Here is a 25565-nt window from a genome sequence, read left to right as displayed (position 1 = left end):
ACATGCCACTTAAATGCCCTGCATACATATCAAGGGAATGCAACTTCACCCTCTGAATTCGGGCCCAGGTCCCTGGCATTCCAACTGCAATCCTGCACTGCCTCTTCGCTCCCCTGCACTTGTGGTCTGCATCTGTAAACCTACAGTCTCCTCACCCTGCACTTACTTGCCACCCGCTGGCTGCATCCTTTGTCCTGCACGTCTCCCCTGCTCTTGCGCGATCTGAATGACATAAGGCTTAGTAAGATCATCGTTTTGTACTCCTTTTGTTTCCACCTCCTTGTCTTGTCACGCCTAGAAGCACTTCTGTACAGGTGCGTTATAAATGCCATATCATATATCGACCGCAAAGTCAGAGTTCAGAAAGAAGAGTGGCAGGTTGATTTCATAGTTTAAGCAGAAGTCTGAAGCCACCTTTGGGGAAAAACAGACCAGTAATCATTACTGTAGCAATACCAGACAATGACACTACAAACTGCACGCAAGAGCCCGGGGCAGGTAAACTACCGATCAACAGATCAACAAATCTCCATCGACTACAAATTGTGGTGCACTTTCTTCCCTGTACCCAGCAGATGTAGACTGTAGGGCAGCTTAACCGCAGGCAATCCTACTTTGACATCCTCAGAGGCGATATCGCACTGCTTTCGATCCCTAAAATGTGCCCCACACAGTGATATATTAACTGCAAAGAACCACTGCTAAAAGAAACCAATGTAAGATGCATCTTTCACCCCCAATTTAGATGAGTTTCAACTTGGTAGGAGGGTCCATTTAGCTTTTGTTCAGGAAATCAAATAAACAATCACTGCACTAAAACGCAGAGAGAGTTTATGGACTTTGCAATTTACTACTTAAGTGTAATCATACCAGATGAGCTCGAACTGTAAATTCTTTATTCTGTGAGCTTGGGGTATCAGGACAGATCCCTTCACCCATGGTCTAGTAGCATACTAATACTAGTTTTTAAGAAGGTACTCCGGAGTTCTGCAGCCAATTACCAGATGATGGCTCTATTAGATATATTGAATATTTTTGCAAAGGTTCTTGGGAAAAAATGTATTTTCTGGGCAAAGTCTAAGGAAAATGTTTCTGTGCTTGCAAACATGCTTCCCATCATGTTATGTCTATTTTGGTCAATTTGGTCTTGTTAGGCAGAGATGTGGTGGAGCAGAAGGGACAATTTATCTTCCTAGGACTCACTACAGCTTTGCTGTGTTATATTTATTTATATAAAGCCCATAGGCATCAGGGCGCTAACACAAACACAGGAAAAACAAGATCCACAGGACAAGAGGAGGAAACAGCCTAACCTATTCTATGTAAACGGGACGATTTTTAAGCATTTCCTGAAGGTAAAATGGCCTTCTTCCTTAGTAGCTCACTCCATACCTGAGCAACAAGCACAGGAAAGGGACGATTCCCTCTCGCTTTTTTATATCGTGGCACAATGAGTAGTTGCGCATCATATGACCGCAAATTATGGCTGGGTTATTAGATCTACAATTTTTCTTTCAAATAAGCGGGTGCATTTCCAAACAGACATTTATGTCCCATGGTAGGGTTTTAAATTGCACTCTTGCATCAAAACAGTTTCCTTCGGTAAGAGTATGCAGGTGTGCTGGAGCACTTATAACAATGGTAATAGTGAACTGAAAGACTTTTTCCTGGGAGAAGACATTGAGAAATTGTGTGGATAAGTTTTTGGAGTGGACGTTTGGAGCCTATGTCCTTTTGCGTGGGAACCCTGCTACAGAATAATTATGACTCCATTATGGCATTTATTTTCCATTAGAATCTCCCCTTTTCAGGTTGTTTCACAGTATCCCGTATGCCTTCCTCCACCTACTCCGAGTGAAACGAATAAAGCTGCTGAACTAATGTGGAGTCCTGTATGTTCTGCTTTATCTGTCTCGGGACACCACCTCCAAACCAGATTCCTTTTCGCAATGGAGGTATTTGTAGACAAGAGAAAATGTATTACAACACAAACTGATTTGTAATGCATACTCTCTGCTTCTAGTACTTTATGTAAATGAAAAGCTGATTTGTTTGCGTCAAATTACTGCTCAAATCGGGAAGCAATATTAGAGTGCCTTTCTCTGGCACAGCTTTACTCCAACCTAATTGTAGAGCTGTGTGAGTGGAGGCAGTGGGATATGTTCTTCGGAAGCATTTCCTTCCTAATTTGTTTTTTTGGGCCTATTTACCTACTTTAATGCACTAAATGTGGCTTGTACATCACATATCTGTAGGGCTGAGCAAAATAGATCAGGCACTTTTGTGATGCTGGAAATGCATCGGAGGGACAGGGCCTCCGTATCCTTGTTCTTTACTGCTTTTTATCGTGTGTTCTGTCGTGTTTTCCGCGCAGGAGTTCATGTGGGACTCCTGGCGGTGCAGCTCTTTTGGTTTGGTGAACGAACCCATGGGTTACCATTATGGCACCCATGGGTGGGGGTACAACCCCGTGCCCCTTGTGTATGTTTTTGGGCACCTGTGGGTGGCCCACAGAGCAGGGTATGGGCTGGTGGCAGCTCCATGCTGAAATCGACAGGTGCGCGGAGTATCCTCCATTTTGAGATACCCAGGCCCTGCCATTGGAATCAGTTGATTCCTGATGGAAAACAAGATGGCCCCTGTGGCCTCTTACTTTCTATTACCCATTACCTTGTTTTCCCAAAGTCCTGGGAAGCCCTGACTCTGTCCCTTCCCCCTGACTGGCTGTTGGATGGAAGTGCCATATATGGTGTTGTTGTGAAGGCCCGGCCCGACTAGCTGGAGCCTTCCCGGTGATGTATGTTGTGGGTACCTCCTGTGAGTGGGATCTGGGTGAATAGAGTGTGTGACGAATATGCATTCTGTGTCTAGTATCTGGTGGTTGACACAATGACTGAGACAACCCTCCCCGAAACCGGTATGAATGCGGCTTGGAGTGTGGAATGGCTCGGTACTTGTCCCAATGCACATAACTTGTTGCGAGTGTCTGGAGAGAAGTGAATGGCCTAAATACCTCGTGTGCCTGATTGGCTGCCTGTCTGCATGAATGCCGTAGTCGTGATTGGATGCTTGAGTGTGACCCAGCGGAATGAATGGGAGATCAACAGTATATCTGGGGACCTCTCACTGCTAGGAATCGTGTTCAGAAGCTGAAGTCCACTACGACGAGTAACTGGAGTAAACTGACGCTTGACCTTGAAGCCCTGCTGGACGAGAAGAATTGCTGTTGCTCTCCTTCACAATCTGAAAGCTGTTGTGCCTCCAAGGACTGGCCCAGAGAGGACATGGTAAGGCGCCCTCTTCCTGAGCTACGAGGGACCATCGTGCACAGCCGATCTTTGCCAACGCTCCCTGGTAGACAGACCTTCGACAGGCAGGATACGGGGACTGCTGTAGAACTCCCAAGGAGAAGCACTCGGATTGTTGTCCGCCACTGTCGCCGACCGCCGTCGCCGACCGGAGCCGCCGTGCTCCCGTTTGCCTAAGAACTTCCATTGATCATCGGACGCTCTCGCCTGCATCGTCATCCGCTTGTCTCCCGCTGGAGAAGGCCCGACCGTTGACGCGCCGAGGAGCATCCACCGGTGGGTTTCCCGCCACCTAAGGACCAAAGAGACGCCGACGACTCGACGCCTTTGCTGGGCCACAGTTTTCCTCATCTCTTTGCGGTCCAGAACTATAGTCACCGAGGTGCCCCACACGCCTCTTCCTTGTAGGACGCCAACGCGCTGTCATCGACGAGCACCGCTAGGAACGAAGCTGCCACTTCCCTGCCGTTGGTCACCCTGTTCACCGTCGGACGTCCGACGACCCGTGACTCCTGCCTTAAAGGAAGGGCACTCAAGAAGGGCCGTTGATTCCCCAACACCGAATGCCAAGTTCCCCGACACCTCTCGACGATGCGTGGCTCCCGCCTGAAAGGGAGGCACTCAAGAAGGATCGGTCGACGCATCGTCGGAGAACTCTACTCCACCAGGTACATTGGGGGGGGGGGGGGGTTAAAACCTTAATAGTGAGAAGTGAGACTATTGAACATATGGACTGGGCTTGTGCGATATATCTTATTTTACAGGTTGCCCAGGTTGGGGGGGGGGGGGGAGAATCTCCACACAGAACTGCGTCTAGGTAACAGGGCCAGCATTCTGCCTATTGTTTCAACCATCTTACGTTCCTGCCTATCTCTATTGCTGGTTTCCTCGTGATTAATCTGTGTGACCTTTTAACCATACAGTTGATGCACTTTAATGAGATTGGATAACATTAGTGGTACCACTTTAGAATTGTATATATTTATCATTATTGACTTCCGAGTACAAAGTGCGTTATTGTGATTGTGTACATACCTTTGAATATTAATTATATAAAGACTGTTTTCAGTAATACAGTGTGTGGACATTCCTTTGTGGGGATTCGGGGACTACACTGTACTTAAGAACCAGCCCGCATCACCTCCTGAGAAGCTAGACCTTGATTGCTCGTCCATTGCTGGGCTCCTCTGTGCCTCTCCTCTACCATAGAAAGTGGAAGTACAGACACCCATTACCAGTCTTCACAACTTTCATTAGATTTGGGCCAGCATACAACATAATTGAAGGAAGCAAAAGCAAAGTTAATACATAAAAAAAGAAAATTACAAAATGATTCCTCTTTAATCACCCTTTCAGCAAAATGACAGTCCACTCATCTCAGTTGTGTTGCAATATAAAAGATTGCAAAGGATGGGTTTCTAATGATATGTTGTTTGCATGGAACATACCTGAACCTGCCGATTCGCCGTAAGTGAGAAAACATCTCCCCGCCTGGTATGTATTCCATCACCATGTAGAGATTAGAGTTATCCTGCAGACAGAGATTACCAAGCTGTTAATAAGACCAGACATTTGTTTTCACAAAATAAGATCTATTCGGAATCCACATTCCGATGATCAAAACCCACCAACAACCTTGACCCACAACAAGAACATTAGACGAATGTTTGGAAAGAAGAGGTTACTCACCATAGTGACTTCTATACTCCCAATCTATAGACCCCTTTCCACCATACTTATGCGTGTCTGTCCCTGCGGCCAGGACTGGCGAATCACAGTAAACATTAACAACTTCTCCTATACATTGTTTGTTGCCCAATAGGGTGGAGCAGTGGGGCGTGCCTAGCCAGAAAGACCAGTCCTTCCATCCATCCATCCATCCATCCATCCATCCATCCGGTGAGTCATGTATACTAAACTCGTAAAGGGGATGGAGGGCAAGGCTAGGGACTAGAATTACTGAAGTTACTATGGTGAGTAACCTTTACTGCTACGTCCAGTACCCTTTCCTCCATATTCGGAAATTAATTAGAATAGGAGGTGTACCAACAACCCTAGCCAAAAGGTTTCTTTAAAACTGTGACCAATTCCAGAATACATGCTACAAATGGTAGCTGTAGAAGTCTGGCATCCTGGCTTTTGGCTCCCGGATGGCACCATCTTGATTGTGGGGCAAGGGCAACATGGAGCAGCTCCCTGTTGCTTCCTCACCATCTCTCATACGCCAAAAGACATTGCACACCCTTTACCCACCCGCTGATCTGCTGGACTGGAGCTTTGTGCTCCAGTCCGGTGATCTGCCTGCCCAAAAAGAGAAAACAAGACTACATAGCTTTCTCTGGGGTGGCAGTCATTTTTTTTTATTTTTTTAACAGGAGATTGGGTTTTCGCAATACACACGGAGCTCACCTTCAGTAAATAAATTAAACTTTTGAATCTGCAAGTGCGAATAGCAATCACCCATTACCTTTTGCATCAAATGTGTACACAGGTTCCCTGCTGTTTAACTAATTCTGTCCCCACGGTAGGTCTTAGCATCCTTGGGAGGTGGGGGCCTCCTTTGTTCCACATCCAGTGTACCGCTTTCGGCTTTCTCAGACCTGCAGCCGACATTCATGGCACCTTGGTCACGCCGTAGGGTAGTAAAGTGTTTTAATACATGTATTTGCTTATGGGCAATGTACGTACACGAAGATATCATTGAAAGAGCTTTCATTCTGTGGGGTGGTGGGCATAGCAAAACAAAACTGCTCAGTGGCTTAAAGCTACCTTTTCACAGGATAGCGGTGTTAGGCAAGACTGTATGCAGTACCCTTGGGGTGCAGTACAACAACCCTGACCTCTGAAAACAGGAGCCCAACCTTTGGCACAAGTCTGTACTATACAGGTTGGTAGCGTGATTGAGCAGCCAGCTTATCTCAAGATGGGTCAATGTGAGCTGTAGGGGAGTTACACAGATTCACTGTGACAGGTTTTCAAATAATCTTACACACAAGGTTTCTTGATTAAACAATTCATTTATTTAACAGTCAGTTAGAGTAAGCTTTCTTCAGAAGGGGGCAATAGTAACACAAATACACACACACTTAAAATTTCTAAATCAGTAAGTACCCTTTTGGGATTGCACACAGACACTTCCAACACCCTTAGGTGACCTTAGTAACTAGGACACTGACAATATACCACTGTTGGCATTTAGAATCAGACAATCAGAAGAGTTTGTCAAAGAGAAAGGTTATTAGAACAGAACAAGAGATCACACAAATATTCTGAAGTATTGGTAACCCACAATGCAAAGTTAGTTAACCCCTTCCTGTAAGGAAGACAAAACAATGTCAGAGGGAAGAAGTCATTCAGGGAGCCAGGCTATACCAAAGTCAATTGGGCAAAGGTCTAGGTGACCTGAAGCACTTCTTGCAGGTAGGTAAAAGTCTTGCACAATGTTTTAGAAGACTTTGTAGAAAAGAGGAATTCAAGGCAGGGCCACAAGCAGTTTAGGCTTGTGAAGTAAAGAAGCTATCAGCAACTCTACAGAGCAACCACAACAGGTCTCACCAACCGAGAACAAGTGCAGCTACACAACAAGAGGCAAATTCTTTTAGACTGTACAGTACCTTTAGGTTGAATAAAAGTGCAGCACATGGCTTCAGTTCCTGTGCAGCTCTGCAGATCCTGCTGTTCGGGGGCCTCACTCGTGGGGAAAAGAGGGACGGCGTCTGGGGACTCCTGCACTGCAATGGGACGGTCACCGAGCGCAACTGGCAATCTTCAAACAAGTGGCACTTTGGTGTTTCAGCTCCTTGCGTCTACTGCAAATCGTAACACTGCGGTTCCTGGCTGACGAGATGGCTTTCCTTCCATCTGGGGTCCAGCACTCTATTGAGGTGGCTCAGGCTCGGTCAGTCCTGCTTCCTGGGAGTCCAGAGCATCTTCCTGGAGCTCTTGGCCAGCTTATAAGCAACGCACACAATCTGGTGTTCCTCTCCCTGGCTATTCGTTTCCCGCAGCAACTGCAGTGGAATTTTAACCAACTCCGAGAGGATGTCCAGGCGGCTTACTTTGGAGATGATTGGTCCCACCGACTCAAGGGGAGAAGTCTTCCTTGCAGGGCTGCTCTAGTCTAACCATTGCAACCAGCCATTCATCGAGGAAAGGGTAACAAAAATGTTACAGTAGAAGCTAGACAAAGGGGATACTAAGTAACCCCTCCAGCACCCTATTGTAAGATAGTGTGTGCTGGGGGTAGAAAGTTACAAGTGTAAGTAAAGTCAATTTCACTTTACTACTCTTGGAAACAGTAGTTTATCTAAGAAGGTATTTAAACCTTTGGGAGATCTGAAAGACTTCCCTGTGTCACTGCACTGAAGGTGCTGTGTGACAATGTAAAAGATGATGCCTATGGAGTTTGTCAGACTCCACAACCACAAGAAACACAGAGTTCAAAATCACATTAAAATACATGGGAGAGTGGGGAAAAAGGGTAAGAAAAGTAAAGTCCTAGAGTCCAGCAAAAGAGCTGGGGGTCTCTAAGGTAGAGAGGAATTAGCACAGTTCTGAGAATTCTCCTTAACAAGTGGCACGCAAGGCATGAAGGTTTTGCAAAAGACTGACTGTACTTTATTATCTTGTGATGTGCATTCTGGTATTTGAGGTCATCCATTAACATAGGGATGAGGAAGGCGAGGAATGTGAGGGCAGGGGATTGAAAGCATGCTTTGAAACCACTGGCATAACTTGCATCCTTGGGAAAGCTTTTCCACACCCTCTCATTCTAAGCCTCTGCAGTCGCTGTGGGTTAGTTGGGCCAGGGCTGCAGCAATGTCAGCATAGAGTTACTCAACAAAGGAGAGGTCAGGTAGCACTATGTGGGGATAGTTGCTTGGCCCACTTTCTACAGTCTATTCTCTTCCTCTGCCCCACCAGCTGCCACGGCCTCTCCGCCGTCGTCATGGCATGGGATATATAGATTTAGTAATGGGGCATAAGTGTGGGTTAATGTATTAACATCAAGGTGGGAGGTGATGTGCAAAACAGTTTAGATATTGTGGTTAAATATAATAAGGAATTTTACTGTGAGAGGTTTTAGAGCTAGGTAGATTATGGGGGTGAGGTGAAGAATGTGACGCGTGATGAACAGCCGTTGCATTAGGCATTTTGCAAGGGCTTCATGGCACTTTGAGGCCAGCATTCATTCAAGAACACCACAAGGAACGTGAAGGCGTCCAACCCAGGTAAAAAGAAGCCATGGCTGTACATGGACTGCTCACAGTTCAAGTGGTTTGGTAGGCAAAGGCAGGGGAGTTATCTTGGTGGACGATAACGAGAGCCAAGCAACTCATTTTGATTTGTGAAGTTTAGGAATAATGATCACAGGAGGGAGCAAGTGTTTCAATGGGCAGGGCTGTTCATCACAGGTATGGATTTTGGTTTGATTGGGGACAAGAGTGGTTACGGCGATAGGTTACCCAAGTTGGCTGCATTTGATTCAAGTTCGCGCCTGATAGGGAATGCGGCCCAGATGGCCTAAACTATATGGGCATGGATTTTGTTTTTGTGGGGGAGCCCAGTAGGCGGAGGGGTGGACCAAAAGGGAGGATTGAGCAGAGGAGGGAGCTCAAGGGGATTAAGCGCTTTCGACAGCGTTTAGGATGGGTGTCTGCTTCAAGGCACATTTATTTTAGGATAGCCCTGAGGAAATGCCACTAGATGGGCCTGACATGTCACAGGGGATGTAATTAACGAACGGCTGGTTAACAGGAAGACAGACTTGTGTTGCATGGCAGCCCGATTAAATTAATACTGCTCACTGGATGTAACTGTGAAATAATCAAAGCACTTTCACTATAGAAAGGATTTCAACCAGTGATTTACATGTGGACTGCTTTGTCCACAATCTGCAGGAGTTACTAAAATGGTAATCAAGTGCACTAATTGTCAATCTTACAATAACGGCCACACATTGAGAACTATTCAAGGTACCCTACCCCACCCTATTGGACCATGCCGCGATTCCAACATCGACCACGTGGACATTGGTGAGCGATGTAATGGCTATAGTCATCTAATTGTGATTCTCTTATTCCGATGGGCAGAGGCAGGTCCTTGTGCTTATTCGGGTGCCAAATGTGCGCCCACATTTTTGATCAGAGGTTTTCCCTTGCTGGGGAGTGTGCGATGTATGGAGACCCGATAATGGCACCCACTTTAATGAGCTGTTGAAGGAAATAAAAGCTTTATTGGGCATCAAGCATCGGCTGTGCATAATTCACCACCCCCAGGCCAATGGGGTTGTAGAACGGATAAACTGTATTGAAGAGCACATTGTCAAAATGGTACACCATGTTAAAGAATAACTGCACGGTTTGCCTCTGGAGTTGTTTAGCATGCGCATGCAGCCCTGTAAGAAACACCATTCATCACCACATGAGGTGGTAAGAGGGCGGTGAATGCACACACATCCATCTCCCATCAGGAGAGCTTAAGATGCTCACAGGGTTGCATCCGTTCTAGGGGATACGTTTCGAAATTACCTTTCTGCCTTTACAAAAGCAATAACATTTATTACTCAACAGATGGCACCAGGTTTGAAGATCCAACCAGTGCTGCATCTGTCTCAGTGACGTCACCATCATTGCAGCTTTCGCCAGGCGACCTGATCTAGTTGAAGAACTTTGTCGCCAATAGAGTGAGCCTAGGTACAACGGTCCATACAGCATGGTCTACAACACTCCACTGGTGGTGAAAGTTAGGGAGCTATGGTATTGGATACATCTTTCTGATGTCTGTAGGGCACCCAATGTCGCACCCCCTGCGCAGTGTGAATAAAACTGGAATGTAGAAGAGCTGCAATATTGACTGATTTATCTTATATGATTTTCTGAGCTTCTATGCACAACAAGTAGCAACTCCATGTTGCTTTGCAGTATTAGTATTGTGATGGGGCGACCCACCACATATAACCACACTAACTCTTTGGAAAAGTCCACGGGTGTTTCTTGAACTTAATTGTCAGAACGGCTGCTTTTCTTTTCTGGTTCTTGAGGGCCTAATGGTAATATTGGCGCTAGGGTCGGCCCTTTCCTCCGTCGAATTTCCCTGAGCCTAGGTCTCACCTCCCAGACGTCCCTACCGGTTTGTTAGTGAACTACTGATCGGTAACACGCATCTCTTGTTCTGACTACCGATATAGGTGTGTTCCCCAAGTCAATGGCTACTCGTCTCCCTAGGGAACTTCAAACTTTCCCTCTCCCATCGTTGGTTAGTCTCTGGGAATAGGGAAGGTTGCCTTCTTTCGCCCTGCATCACGCTCACTCCTTTCACAACCTCCAACACCGGACCCTTTTCTGTACTGTTCCCAACAACTGTTCTCCTCTCACTACGTCACTGTCCCTCCATTCTCTCACTCTGCCTTTCCACCACCACCCTTCGATCTTACTTCTTTCCCAATCCTATTCTTGCTATCAGTTGTATTTCCACCTATTCCTCTACCTCTGCTGTTCATTCCTCTACCTCTGCTGTTCCTTCCCCTCCTTCTCACTCTACTTCCTCACCTCCCACTGATCCTCTTTCTCTACAATCCCTACCTCTTTCTCACTGTTACCTACCCCAAGGATATGGTGCCCTGCACCCCTCTGTATTAATATATAATAATATAATTGGTTATTTATAATGCACTTAATACGCAGAGGTTTCTAAGCACGAACCTGGGGATCTAACCTGTTTTGCTGCGTGTTGTCTTGCTTCCAAGGCGAGCGTGTTGCCTGAGCAGCAGGGACTCCGAGGGATATGGTGCCCTGCTCACCCTTCTACTACTAACTCCAACTCTACCACTAATGGGCTTTTGCTCGCTACTCCCACCATCTGACATTAAGCCCGTTGCAAAGCACTTTTCAGGCACGGAGAATACAACTCGTGATGAACTGCAGAGTGCGCCCAGAAGCACAGAGTGTTTACAAAGACCTTAGCTGAAGCTGGAGAGTGAGAGATTTGTAGCAGATCAATGAGACTACAATGAGTTACATGGTGGGAGGCCTCCTGGGATTCGTAGAAGTAGTGATCCAGAAAATGAATACCGTATGCAGACACTACTGGAACGAGCATGTGGTATAATCACATGGATCGAAGCGATGGAGAAACCAGTATAAGTACAGAAGCCCAGGGAATATGAACTGTTTTCACAACGAAGCAAGCACCTTCGTGGGGGGCCAACAAGTGCAACAAGACATACATCCCCAGACCTCAAGAAAGGGACAGCAGCAGTGATGAACAGTTACTGGGTCTGTGGCCAGCAGACGTTTTTGCACCTCCCACCACTATAGAAGGCCCCTGCTCGCTGGCCACATTGCATTCAGCTCTTCTGGTCGTCCCTGAAGAGTACCTTCTAGATAGTGGGACCAGGTTGTCGGCCCAAACACCAGCACCAGTGTCTGATGTCCCTATCGCAGCTGCCCATATTCCATATTCTGTCAGAAAAGGAGAAGAAAGAAACACTGCAGAGAACACGAGGTCTAACTACCAGTCCCAAGATGCATCACAGTTGCTCAAAGAAATACCAGATCAATACAGATTGTATTTGTATTTTGTATTTATTTGTATTTATTGATTTATAAAGCGCTTTACACCAAAGCGCTGTACAAGTGAACAACTTAATACATAAAACATAAATGTAAACAATATAACAGTAGAAGCGAAGTTACAATATGAATCCGTCAATAAAACAGCAAGAAGAGCAATTAACTGAAGGGAGATAGGGAGAATAGTGGAGTAGGACTAGGTGGGGTGGGGACAGGTGAGGGGTAGGAGGAGGGAAGGGGAAGGGAGAGAGTGGGGAGGTGGGGGAGGGAAATGGTAAAGGGGAAAGAGGGAGGGAGGGGAGGCAGGAAGGGGAAGGAGTTTCAAGGAGGGGAGTGGAGAAGGAGATATTTAAGGGAGGTGCGGAATGAGGAGAAGGTGGGGGAAGAGCGGATTGCAAGAGGTAGGGAGTTCCAGTGCAGGGGGGCTAGGAGTTGGAAGGAGCGGAAACGGGAGGGGGCACAAGGGGACGGAGGTACAGTGAGAAGGAAATGGTCAGCAGACCGAAGGGAACGGGAGGGGGAGTAGAGAGAGATGAGGGAGTAGAGGTAAGGGGGTGCAAGACCATGGAGTGATTTGAAGACAAGGCAAAGGAAGTGAAATTTGAGTTGAGAGTGAAATGGAAGCCAGCCAAGAGAGGAGGGGGAAGTAGTGATGGAGTCTCGGGTGGTAAGGAGACAGAGTACGAACAGCAGAGTGGTAGATGGATTTGAGGGGGGCGAGATAAGAAGTAGGTAGTCCGAAGAATAAGGAAGAGCATAGAAGAGGCGGGAGAAGATAAGGGAGGAGATTAAAAGTTTGGTAGCATGGAAGGTGAGAGAGGGACGGACTTGGCGAATGTTGAATAGGTGTTAGCGACAGGTGCGAGAAGTGAGCGAGATATGGTGGGAGAAAGAGAGGAGTCAAAGTGAATGCCTAAGTTACGAGCATGGAGAGAGATAGGGAGATTGGAGGGAGGAAAGTGAATGAAAGGCGGAGGAGAGGGAGAGGGGAGAGCGTTTGAGGGAAAGAATAAGACTTCAGTCTTATCAGGTTAAAGGATAGTTCCGGGACTTTTTTGTTATTGTTCCTACGGTTCGGCCATGTGTTTTTAAGCATAAATCGGTAGATCGTAGAAAACTTTCCTATGGACCTTACCCGACTTTTCGTCCATTAACGCACTCGAAATCAGCCGCCATTTTGTGATAATCCTATCATTTCCCCACATCGACCTGGCTCACCTGTGTTTGCGGCACTAAATCAAATCCCCCGCCCCTGAGCCTGACATCAGCAGACGCGTACCGCCCATTTCCCTACGCCAAAGCACGTTTCGTGTCAACAATCGCTGCGCCTCAGCTAATGAAGTGTCGCCATGGAAATGGCAGGACGCCTCTTTCCTCAATAAGTATAAACACACCGTTTCACAACACACAGCAGCAGATTTTCGATTCCATTACTCTCTCTGTGTTACTTTGAGTATTCTGTGACTCGTTTCTGTGCTCTGGTCAGCTACCTTTGCCGCTTCTAGGCCTTGTGAACACCTGTACCATCTCTGTAAATTATTTTACTTTCTTTACCACACAATGGCTACAATAATGCCGTATATGTACAAGCCAGAGTACACCGAGGAGGAACTACTGGAAAGGCAAGCACGCGAAAACGATGGGGATTCAGACGGCAGTTGGGAGGACCAGTCAACGGATGAAGAGCCTGGACCATGTCGCATGGACGGCGTCTCCACCTGGTGCACGTGCAATCGGTGCGAGCTAATGCCAACTGAGGAGGAGAACTGCTGCTGCCGTGAAAATTCCGGGTGCTTGGCCTACATTTCGGAAGGCGAGCCAAGTCCGCAATGCATCACCGAGCTGCCAGAGTTCCGGGAAGCCTGCCTCTCACGGACCGTGTTGAGGATGATGATGGTGCTTATGCACGAACTTCGCGGCACTGTTCGTCCACGTAATCCGAGTAACGAGTAAGTATACTCTGGTTGTGATGTCAGTGATGCCACTACTATTTCATGGTAGTCTCCCACATATAAAATTACATCTACATATCATTCGAACGCATGTAAATTGGTTCCATATTGTGCATTTTCTAGATAGAATTTTTTTCAAAGCAGAATGACATTTTTTACCTTCATCGACATTGATAAGAAAGTTTTGTCATTTTAATACCGTTTGCATCTTTCTTTTTCACCAGTGGTACAGGCTGGTGGCCTATCGTTGCTTCACTTGGTGGCTTCACGGGAGGCTCGGACACCGCGTTCGGAGAGTAATACCTGCCTGTGCGGTACTTGCCATTAGACGACATTTCCCCAGCGACAGTGGACAATACCGCAGATTTTCCCTGGATGTGCTGCAACCGGAACTTTACAATGTGTAATGTTCATTATTTATGTTCAATTGAAATTAAGATCTAAAATAAAACCCAACATATATTTTAACAATGGTTGTTTTGATTTTTTAAATGAATGTAGTGTGTCTCCATTGAATAGTCTTCCTGTGCCTTGTCTTGTCACACCACATGTCTCCGGCCAGCATCCTCCCTCACGCTGGCCGCCCAACTTCAATCCACATAACCGTTGAACCCATATGCAGCAGACATACATATGTTATTCTGCGGGTTGGCAACAAGCCTCCCGGCCTTGCCTCCTCCCCCAAAAATACTTACCACACCACTTTGTTCAAGCGTTGGCAATAAAAGGCCGTTGGATTTTATTGATACAAAACATGGTTATAGGTAAATAATCAATATGGTTGATCATAATAAATCATCCTTTTGGGCACCGGGTACAGAGATGACCCCCTCTGGCCCGTGCCGCCTTGCCACCACAGGCCAGCCTGCTGCTGACTAACTGCCTAAGCATCCAGGGTCTCCAGGGTGAACTGCACCCATATATTCTCCTGGGAGGGTGAGGTATTTATAAACTCACCCCCCTGCCTTCCATGTACTAGATCCTGCAGCCTGCCTCTTACATGCAGTTAGACGGCCTCTCCTTGGTGAGGCCCTGCGGCAAACGAGTCTTGTCTGCACGACCACCGCCCCAATCCACCCCCCGCCCTGTCAAAGGCAGTTCGCACCGGGGTACTTGCGCTGGCAAGTGGAGCTGTCAGGGAGCGATAAAGGCCAAGAGGTGCCAAAGACCATGTACACTTCAAAGTGGTCTATAGAGCATGGGTTGTTGTTCCCATGTCTACCTCCAGACCCTGTGTCTCCTGCCAAGCATCCCCCCTCACGCTGGACGCCCCCCTGCAAACTGCATAATGCCACAACATATTCACGTCATTCATTCACAAACACACCCCTGTTTCGAATTCTTTATAACCCACTTCATATTTCTAATGAGAACTTCTTTGCGCTTTGCTAGTCAACCCGTGAAGGTGCTGGTTATCTGCTCTTCGTCTCTGTGAACTTCCGTGACCACTTCGAGCAAACTCGTCAGTTTGCAACCTGTGAACTGCTCCCTGTTCTACGACAAGAAACTACTCTGATCCCTGCATCCAACTGTTTGTTCGTCAAGGTAAGGCCATGTACCATAATCATTTTGCGTCCAATTTTTTAATTTATATCTATTTGCTAGTAGTCATCAAATTGCATCCATGTTTTCTTTTCGTTCAAGACAGTACATGCAAGGAACTAGTCACATGTTCTGAGTTTAGTCAAATTATTTTTCTATTTTTTTAAAGTTATTCAAATACTTATCCGCATGTGAATAACGTGCATAGTTCCAAGAACCAAAACGAACCTTGCATTGAACCTTTTATGTGTCATTTAATTTTTTAACACATTGGTATTCATAGAGAATTGTTGATCTTTACTTTTCAGAACTTTCCACAATGCCTGCCTGTTCCATTGGCGGTTGCCCTTCGAAGACCCATCTGAAGGTACTATAATGCATGTTTTCCCTAAGACAATAGATCAGATAAGAGAATGGGTCCGATATTGCGGATATCCACCGTCTGAGCTTGAAAGTAGAGTCCTAGAAGTCTTTGCGGACAAGAGGGGTGATCGATACCGCATCTGCAGCAGGCACTTTAGCTCAGACATGTACTCCACATCATTGCTAATAAAGAAGAACACACCGCGAGCGAAGCGAAAATTGCTCTCAACCGCTATTCCCACTCTATTCGTCCACATCCCTCCACTGGTGAGTCAAGTTTACGGATTTAGCTCTCGGCCTTGCGGTAGTGTGTAGCATTAGCTAACAATAATTTTCCCATTTATGTATCCACTCAATATGAAGGCGGAAGATTCTCCATCCGTGTCGTTATTGCAGTCATCATCCACTTCAAGCGCCTATCGGGTAATCTTACTTAGCTATTCTGCCACTGACTTGTTTTAGGCATGTAAATCAATAGTTTTAATTTATCGTGTAATTATTTTACCTAATGGTACACCCTAGTACTCGTCCTCTAGTCTTTGTTTTCAGTTATAATTATTGTTATCCAAAATAATGCAAGTACTGTCTTTCAGGGAGATGCTGAGGAGTCCAACGCATTGACGACAACCGTTGATGTCACTCAGATGCTCGAGGTACGTTTCCGGACAGTTCCATCGATGGAGATCATCAGATCTTGCATTCTTGTAGCGTGATTGTTACACACAATGTTTCTTTCGTTTTTAGCCATTGATATGTCCTTCTGTCGTCGCCCTCCTATGTGTGTTCTTTTTTCAATATTGTGTTAATTACTAATGAAAGTCCTATGTTTCAGGGAGTCGATGGAGCATTAGTCCAAGAAGAAGGGGGAGCATGCAGTTACGGGTCGGCGCAATGTTCTACAAGAACATCACCCCTAGTAGTTGATGCAGATCTCTGGGTGGTGACACTTCCAACGAACGAGCAAATCGAATCATATTTAGATATCCATTACTTATTTTAGACAACTGATCATTTGTGCCGGTCTATTTAGATGAGCCGTTGACGCCTGCACAAAGTTTGTTCTTTTTAACAAAATAGAAAACCATACTAATGCAATTACTGTGTTTCAGGGAGTTGCTGAAGCGTCATCTTCAATAATATCATCAATGGAAGTCTATGCGGAGCCCGAGGTATGGATCTTGACAGTTCCATCTAACTAGATCAACAATGCGTGAATAATTGTTGTTTGAATGTTCTACACAATGCGTTCATTCGTGTTTTGCTATTGAGATGTACGTGGCTATTGGTCCCCAAGTACATTTTGTGTTTTCAATATTATTATACATACTAATGAAAGTTCTATGTTTCAGGGAGTCGATGGAGCGTCAGTGCGTGATGGATGTGCTTATCATGAAAATATAGTTGTTGCAGCGCAAGAGGAAGTGGAGACATGCACACACGAGTCGGAGCAACAGCGTCCTGATGTTGAAGTTCGAGGCAAGAAAGTTTCAAAGAAAAGAAAGCAAAAGAAGGTTAGTGTCCTGGTCATTATATTAAGTTGTTTTTCACTGTTAATAGTTCAATACTGTAAGTTGTGTTTAAACTGAACATCCCTTTTCCAATCTGTCCTCTAGTTGCGAGTGGGTGTACTAACTAGATCTACACAGACAATGAAGCGAACGAGAGATGTTGCTTGTCAAACCTTTTGGCAGGGACTTGAGACTGGAGATGCATCGTGCCAATGGGAAGAATATGAAGTGATTGACAACGGAGCTATACCACCACCAGCCATTGATAGTGAATGTCCTCCTGGTAGTTCGGATGCAGTGGGAGATCAATTCACAGAATCCACACCCGCAAAAACTAAGACCGCGAGAAAGGTGAAGAAATTGTTTTATTCACCCATCGCCGGAGAAGGAACAGATGTTGCAATGGAAGAGAATGAAGTGGACGACAATGAAACACCATCAATATCACTGAACATAGCGGAAGACGATATCAGAGATTCTACCTTTCATGTGAGTGACATGTCCTCAACGTTACAGGCCGAACCAGCTGGGATGCAGAGTGACAATATAAGGAAAGAGGCCAAATTCATTGTATTCGATAGTTTGATTGATATTATTATTAGGATGAAATGTGGGCATTCGGTTGGTGGGGAAGTATGTGGGGAGCCATTGATTAATGTGACTCGTGCAATTCGAGGCACTAACCTTAAAATACATGCCACCTGTACAAAATATCATCCTTTCTCATGGTCTGCACAACCCATGCTGGGGCAACTGCCAGCAGGCAATCTACTTTGTGCAGCGGCCGCACTTTTTAGTGGTTCAAGTTTTAAAAAGTTAGAGTATTTCTTTCAGTTTGTGGGAATCCATTTCATTGCGAAAACTCAGTTCTACAAATACCAAATCGATTATCTATTTCCAGCCATTAGCGAAGCTTGGAGAATGGAAAAAATGTCTATTGATAGTACATTCGCGGGCAAACGGTTCAGGCTAGCCGGTGATGGACAGTGCGACAGCCCAGGATTTTCAGCCAAGTACTGCACCTACCACTTTCAGGACATGGAAAGTAAGAAAATTGTGAGTTCGGTGGTCGTGCAGGTGTCACAAAGTACATCCTCAGTGGCCATGGAGAAAGTTGGCTTTGTAGCATCATTGCAAGAACTACAATCGCGGGGAATGGTGATCGACCTGATAGCCACGGACAGACACGTTTCAATTGCCAAGACAATGAGAGAAGAGTACAAAAATATAAATCACCAATTTGACGTATGGCATCTTGCAAAAACAATCAATAAAAAAATGTCGGCTGCAGGTAAAAAAAAAAAGATATGCAAGGTATTTCACAGTGGTCCAAGTCAATCAGCAACCATCTTTGGTGGAGCTCAAAAACATGTGGAGGGTCGTTGGAAATTCTACTGGAAAAATGGCGGTCAGTAATGCTACACTGTAGCAACGTTCACCGCTGGACCACAAACCAACATTTCCACAATTGTGAACATGGCCATTTGTCCACAGAGGAGGCACGGAAGAAGAAGTGGTTGATTCCTTCATCAACCACTCACAAAGCCATTGAAAAGATTGCATTTGATAAAACTATAACAAGAGATTTGAGGGGACTCACGGAATTCTGCCACACGGGAGATTTGGAGGTGTTCCACAATATGTGCCTAAAGTACAGGCCAAAACGATTGCACTTTGGCATGGAGGGCATGATAAATCGGACTCTTCTAGCGGTCTTGGCACATAACCATAATGTTGGCCCTCAACAAAGTAGGGCGACCGGAACTTTAGGGACGCTTCGCTACAATAAGGCCTTCACTAAAAGAAGTAAACAATGGGTGATCAAACCAGTGTTTCAGGATATGCAATATGAGTTTATTGAGAGACTTATTGTTGATGTCCTAGATAGGCACATACATGGAGTTGTGAACGAACCTGTGCAGGGGACAACTGCATTGCCACCCAACATTGCCTCTGTTCCATGTCCACCTAAAGCAGAGCTCATTGAGAAATACACATCACGGTTTAAATGATTGTAATTTGATTGTCTGTTCTCTCGAGTCTCCTCATGTTGCAGGCCCATTGAATATGTGTAGCTATGTATTGTGTAAATAAAAGTGATTGCTCAATGTACATGCAATGTGTCTATCCAACCTTGTTCATTTGCGCATTAAATTAAACCAAACAGTAATATAAATCATTTTTCAAAAAATATAGAATGTCTCCGTATTTATGGTTCTCTGGGGCTGCAAATGCACGCAGACAAAATGCAAAGATGGAGTGTAAATTTCAAGTCCTTTGAGATGGCCTTACACTGAATGTAGCTAACTAGGAATGTGTGCTCGTTCAAAGTGAAGGTCAGCTGCTTTGATTTTTTGCTCGGGTGCCGGAATGGCCCACGACTGAGTATAAGGTTCTATTGTTATTTGACCTTGACAGGCCGGGACCATCCCGAAAGACTTCTTTTTGGGGGTGTGGTGCAATAACGTAAACGATAATGAATATAATTTCAGAAACGAAAGCCATTTAATGTTTGTTCATTAGAAGAAATAACGTCGGCATAGAAGGAGTGGTATTTCGGGGCTGCCCTACGCACAGACACAATGGAAAATGCAAATATAATGTAAGTAACTCTTTAGATGAGTTTATACCGCAATTTAATTACTATACAGTAGCTTTAAAGACGGGTTAAGTTGTACTTGTTCGTTCTATGTGGCATATTGTTTTGTACCGCGCACTATCTTGAGGAGAACCATCTCCTTTTACGGAAGCACCTCAAAACCTTCCTCTTTGCTTCTGCTTTCTCTCTCCCTCTCCCCTGCTACAACTGGTCCACTGTCTGCGACCTCGTTCCTGGGCCCTTCCACTCTCCACCTGCACTGCCTCCCTGTCAATCCCTGCACTGGGGAACTGTCTCAGTATCCTACAGCCCCCCCTTCCCAGCACTTGTTCTGCACTTACCTTGCACTCGCCACCAGCTGTCCCTATGTATTTATTATTTTATGCTACTTACCTTGTACTCCACTTCCCCCCTCCCCTTCCCCTTGCACTTTTACCTTCCCCCTACCCCTGCACTTGCGCGATCTGAATGACACCTGGCCTAGTAGGATCGTTGTCTGTCTTCTCCTTGTTCCCCCCCCTCCCTGCCTCGCCACGCCTTGAAACACTTGTGTATAGGCGCGTTGCAAATGCCATATTATATCATATCAGTGACGAAGTGGTCCACTGGCGCTCAGGCGGCTCTGAAAAAGGCGGAGGAGAGGGGGTGGGTTACTGGAAATGACGTATAATACCCAGTTGCACTGTCCTAGCTATGAAATAATTTCCCGACCTAATATATAAAATGAATAATTTTAATAAAGATCTGATGGTGAGACTAATTTCATTTTTTATGTTTTTAAAACAGGTACATCCTTCATTATTGTATGTGTCACGAGTACCAGACACCGGCGGATGGCTTTTACAACCGCCAGTTGCTTCTCCGCGTGAACAACGTTACAACCCTGACCATTTTATGGGACGATCGCCAAGTACAAGTATGCCCTAACGCGGTACTAATGGCTAGATGCAACATACATACCGTTGTGGTGGCCTAGTTCCTCGTTGTTGAAACAGCCATGCGATTATCAGTGCGACCGAAGAGCTTATTTTATCGTAAACCAACACCCTGTGTACTGCACACGAACATCGCTTGCCTCAAGACGAACTATTTTGGATCGAGAGCAAAGAAAAATGCAAATCGCTGAATATTCTCTAAACATTTGATGTCAAATAAATGTACTTTACCAAATTTACAATCTTGCGGTTTGATTTAAAAGTACAGTTTCATATTCCGAATTGTGGCGCGCTGTGTTGTGAGCTGATCTGTGTTGGTTTCCGGGTTCTGTGTGGAGTCGCGTAGAAGACGCCTGGGCGCGTTTGCCTACGCAGCACAGTCACGTCACGGATAGAGGCAGGGAATATGAATGTTTTGATAAAGTCTGTTTCAGGGGCGGGGGATATGATTTAGTGCCGCAAACGCAGGTGAGCCAGGTCGATGTGGGGAAATGATAGGATTATCACAAAATGGCGGCTGATTTCGAGTGCATTAATGGACGAAAAGTAGGTTAAGGTCCATAGGAAAGTTTTCTACGATCTACCGATTTATGCTTAAAAACACATGGCCGAACCGTAGGAACAATAAAAAAAAAGTCCCGGAATTATCCTTTAAGGGAGAGAAAGCGGGAAGACATCCAGTTCTTTATGGCAGTAAGGCAGGAAGAAAGTTTTAGGTGGAGGTCAGTTGAGAAAGAGGAGAAAGAGAGGAAAAGTTGAGTGTCGTCAGCATAGAAGTGGTGGGAAATGCCAAATGAGGAGATAACAGGGGCTAGGAGGGAGGTGTAAAGGGAAAAGAGGAAAGGTCCAAGCACCGAACCTTGATGTACGCCGTATTCAAGAGGTTGGGATGGGGAGGATCGGCCACCCCAAGAAACAGTAAAAGAGCGGGAAGAGAGTTAAGATAGCCAGTTGAGAACAAAGCCTTTGAACCCAAAGGAGGAAAGTGTGGAGAAGAAGGGGATGATCGACCGTGTCGAAGGCAGAAGAGAGGTCGAGGAGAATAAGAATAGAGGATTGCTTAGAGTGCCTAGCAGAGAGGAGGGAGTTAAGGATATAGGTGAGAGCAGTTTCAGGAGTGTGTTTAGGGCGGAATCCAGATTGGGACGGGGGTAGGAGAGAGAGATTGGTGACTAAGGATGAGAGCTGGGAGTAGGCGAGGCGCTCAAGAAGCTTGGAGAGGAATGGGAGAAGATAGAGAGGTCGGTAGTTAGTGGTGAGGAGGGGATCGGCAGATGGTTTTTTCAGAATAGGGATGATCGTGGCATGTTTGAAAGCAGAGGGAAAGGTAGCTGAGGAAAGAGATGTTGAAGAAGGAAGTAAGGAAGGGGATAAGAAGAGGGTAGATCTTAGGGATGAGAAGGGATGGGAGAGGGTCAGTTGGGGCGGACGTGGGGTGGGCTTTGGAGAGGAGGGTGGAGACTTCAGAAGGGGAGATAGGTGAGAAGCAGGACATGCAGGATGAGGGGGGCTCAGAGGGAGGAGAAGAGGGGAAGTCAGAGGAGCAGTTGATTTTTTGCCGAAGGGTAAGAATCTTGGAGGAAAAGAAGTTAGCAAAGTCAGGGGAGAAAGTGTGGAAGAGGAGGAGGGATCAGGAGTGTGAGGGGAGAGGAGTCGAGAGAGAGTTTGGAAGATACGGCGAGGGTGGGAGGCTTGTGAGTGGAGCAGGTTAGAGTAGTAGGAGCATTTAGCCGAGGCAAGACAAGAGTCGAAGAGAGCGTGGTAAGAGAAATAGGAGGTTTGGTTGCAAAGCGAGGGGGTTTTGAGCCAGAGTCTCTCTAGACGTAGGAAAAGGCGCCGCATTGAGAGGAGTTGAGGAGTGAGCCAAGGTTGAGATGGTTTCCGGGTTGGGCGGAAGAGAGAAAGGGGATAAAGTTGATCAAGGGAAGTGGAGATGGAAGAGGAAAGAGGATAGAGCATAATTCGCTGACAATAAAGAGAAGTCATGGAGAGAGTGGAGAGAATAAGAGCAAGTGTCAATAAAGAGGGATGGATCAAAGTTGAGAAGGTCACGCCGTGAGAAGATAGGAGGAGAAGGCCTAGTAGAGGAGTGTCGGGTGGGAGAAAGAGAGAAGGAGGTAGTTAGGGAAGCAGGGACAGAAGTATTATGGGGGGTGATCCAAGTTTCAGTCAGACATAGGAAGGGGCGGTTGAGGCGATTGAGGCGAAAGAATGTCGAGAACTGCTGCAGTCTTGTTACAGATGATCTGGCGTTCCATAGCGCCACGTTCATGAGGTTGGGATGATGAGCGGTGGGGGGTAAAGAAGATTAGGACGATGAGTGGGTGGGTGTGTGAGAGGAGGAGAGTGGGTGGGGATAGAAGAGAGGACTGGGCATGAGGAGGGAAAAGGAGAATAGGAGGGAGAGAAGAAGGTGGGGAGAGTAAGAGATGGGAGGGCAAGGGAAGAGAGGGCGGTGAAAAGGTGAATTAGCGGATCGCATAACCGAGAAATTAGAGATGAGTGGAGCTATGCTGGTCCGTTGTTGTTGAGAGATAGCGAGAGCAGGGACCAGTGTGGTAGCTTCTAGAAGAGTCAGCACTCTACGGACACGCTTGGGTGGGGAAGAGGATTAGCAGCAGGGGTTGGGCAGTGGGAGGTAGGTAAGTGCAGAACTTGCTGGGTCTGGGATGAGGGACTTGGAAGAGAAAGGGGAAGTTGATTAGTAGCCGAGAAGAGGACAAGACAGGAGGTGGAGAGGGTAGACGGGCGTCCCAAGTAGTTATGAGATCATGAAGAGGGTGGAGGGCAGCTGGGCAGGAGGAGGCTGGATGGTGTGTGGAAGGTGAGAGCTAGTAAGGAGGAGGGCAGGGGGTATCACGTTCCAGGACTGGACAGTGGGAAGGGCCGCAGGTGAAAGCAACTGGAAGCGGGGGGGCTGAGGAACCAGGTGGGCACCGATGGAAGAGTTGAGGTGGTTGAGGTGGAGGCAACAGAAGGCACCAGATCTTGGATAGGGGCACCTGTGGATGGGCTCAGGCAGTTGAGGCAAGCAGGCTAAGGTTTCAGTTGGGTACCAGTGGAAGGGCCCAGGCAGCTGAGGCGGTCAGGCTGGGCACCAGTTCTTGGAGGCACTAGAGGCACCAGTATAGGAGCACCAGTGGCAGAGCCCAGGTAGCTGAGGCGGGCGGCCCTGTGAAGACACGCCTGGTCTTGAGAACTCGAGGGCCAATTTAGGGGCACCGGCGGAGGATGCCTGGCGCCAATGTATAAGGGCTAAAGTTGTGATCCTGGGCAGTCGTGCTTGTGCTTGAGCGGGGAGGGCCGCAGGTGGAGGTACCAGGATTCAGGTAAAAGGCGCTTGCAGAGAAGTCTTTGGCAGCTGCGGTGGGTAGGCTGAAGTTGCAGTCCAGGGCAGCCGCGTCCGCTCTCAGGCGGGGAAGGGACCAGATCTAGAGTGTAGGCACTGGTGGAGGACCACAGGCAGCCGAGGCGGGCGGGCCCGTCCAGAGTGGGCAGAAGGTTTCCGTTCACAGGCGAGGAGGGCCGCAGGCAGAGGCACCAGGCCGACGGCGCCAGGTTGTAGGCACCCGCAGGACAAACTCCAGCAGCCGAGGCGGGCGGGTCGGAGCAGCAGATCTGGGCAGCTGCGCCCGTTCCCCAGCAGAGAGGGCTGTAGGCAGAGGCTCCAGAACTAGAATGAAGGCACCGGTGGAGACCCACAGGCAGTCGAGGCGGGTGGGCTGGAGCCGCTGTCCTGAACAGCCGAGCCCACGGTGGAGGATCAAGGAGCCCGGTGGAACGGGTAGCCAAAGCGGGCGGGCTGAAGCCGCGGACCAGGGCAGTCGAGCCGATGCAGAAGGCTAGGAGGTGCTGGGTAAGAAAGGCCTCGCTGACGACAATCCTGTGAAGAACCGCAGGCGGCCGAGTGGAGGACCAAGGAGCAAGCCAACAGGCAGCTGAAGCGGGCGGGCTGGAGCCGCAGACCTGGGCAGCCGAGCCCGCAGGGTGTAAAGGCAGGGAGGCACTGGACCAGGAAGGCCCCGCCCGCGACTATCTTGGGCAGCCGAGCCCGCAGTGGAGGATCACAGGCAGCCAAGTGGAGGACCAGGAGCCTGGTGGAGGATCACAGGCAGCCGACGCGGGTGGGCTGAAGCTGCGGTCCAGGACAGCCGAGCCAGCGGATGCAGAAGGCGGGGAGGCACTGATCAGGAGACCCTGATGGCGACTAAGCAGGAGGAGGCCTCACAGAGGGACCGTTCCAGAATCAGCTGAAGGCGGTTCCGATTCCTGGAGAAAACGCAGTCAGGGGGCCCAAGACACGGCGTCCTGGTGCCCGTCCTGCGCTTGGTAACGTTGCAAGGAGGCGCCCAGCAGCTCTCGGCCACGAGGTCCCGTCAGCCTTCCCACGCGTGCCTTTGTACAGCAAAGAAGATTGTTTTTTGCTTCATTGTTATTGCCTGGGGTGCAAGCAGCATTCAACGGCAAGTGGCTCCAGATCGTCTGTTGGGAAATGATACAGCTGGCAAATGCCACCCAACAAGGCCTCAATACTATAAAGAGGGAGATGCGTGCGGGTCTGCAAAAAGATTGGCTATTCATATTGCACATACGTGTATCCAAACGACGCAAACAATGGGTCCCTTAATAAAGGCCCTGCACATCCTTAGCACCCACGTGCAGACAGAGGCTGGCATTCAGAGAAGCGACTGGTTTGGCAACCGTTTTCTTAGGCAGCATCGTGGATGGGGGAGATCGTGAAAATACTGGTACCAGTGATCTTGTTCACATTGGTGATCTTTTCCA

At 47.3% G+C, this 25565-nt stretch overlaps 1 protein-coding gene across 3 annotated transcripts in view; it reads right to left on the bottom strand.

The window, feature by feature from the left end:
• Positions 1-25565, bottom strand: part of PRKACA (protein kinase cAMP-activated catalytic subunit alpha) — a 1211861-nt gene that overhangs the window by 392370 nt on the left and 793926 nt on the right. For all 3 annotated transcript variants that reach the window (XM_069603980.1, XM_069603981.1, XM_069603979.1), the window contains one exon: positions 4757-4839. In XM_069603980.1, coding sequence (XP_069460081.1) covers positions 4757-4839 — 83 coding nt within the window. The remainder of the gene's footprint in view (positions 1-4756; positions 4840-25565) is intronic.

This window comes from Ambystoma mexicanum, chromosome 3q (genome assembly GCF_040938575.1).
Source record: "Ambystoma mexicanum isolate Mex_15411 chromosome 3q, UKY_AmexF1_1, whole genome shotgun sequence".
NCBI lineage: Eukaryota > Metazoa > Chordata > Amphibia > Caudata > Ambystomatidae > Ambystoma > Ambystoma mexicanum.
Note: the sequence above shows the minus strand (reverse complement) of the source record. Positions and strands in the feature narration are given on the sequence as shown.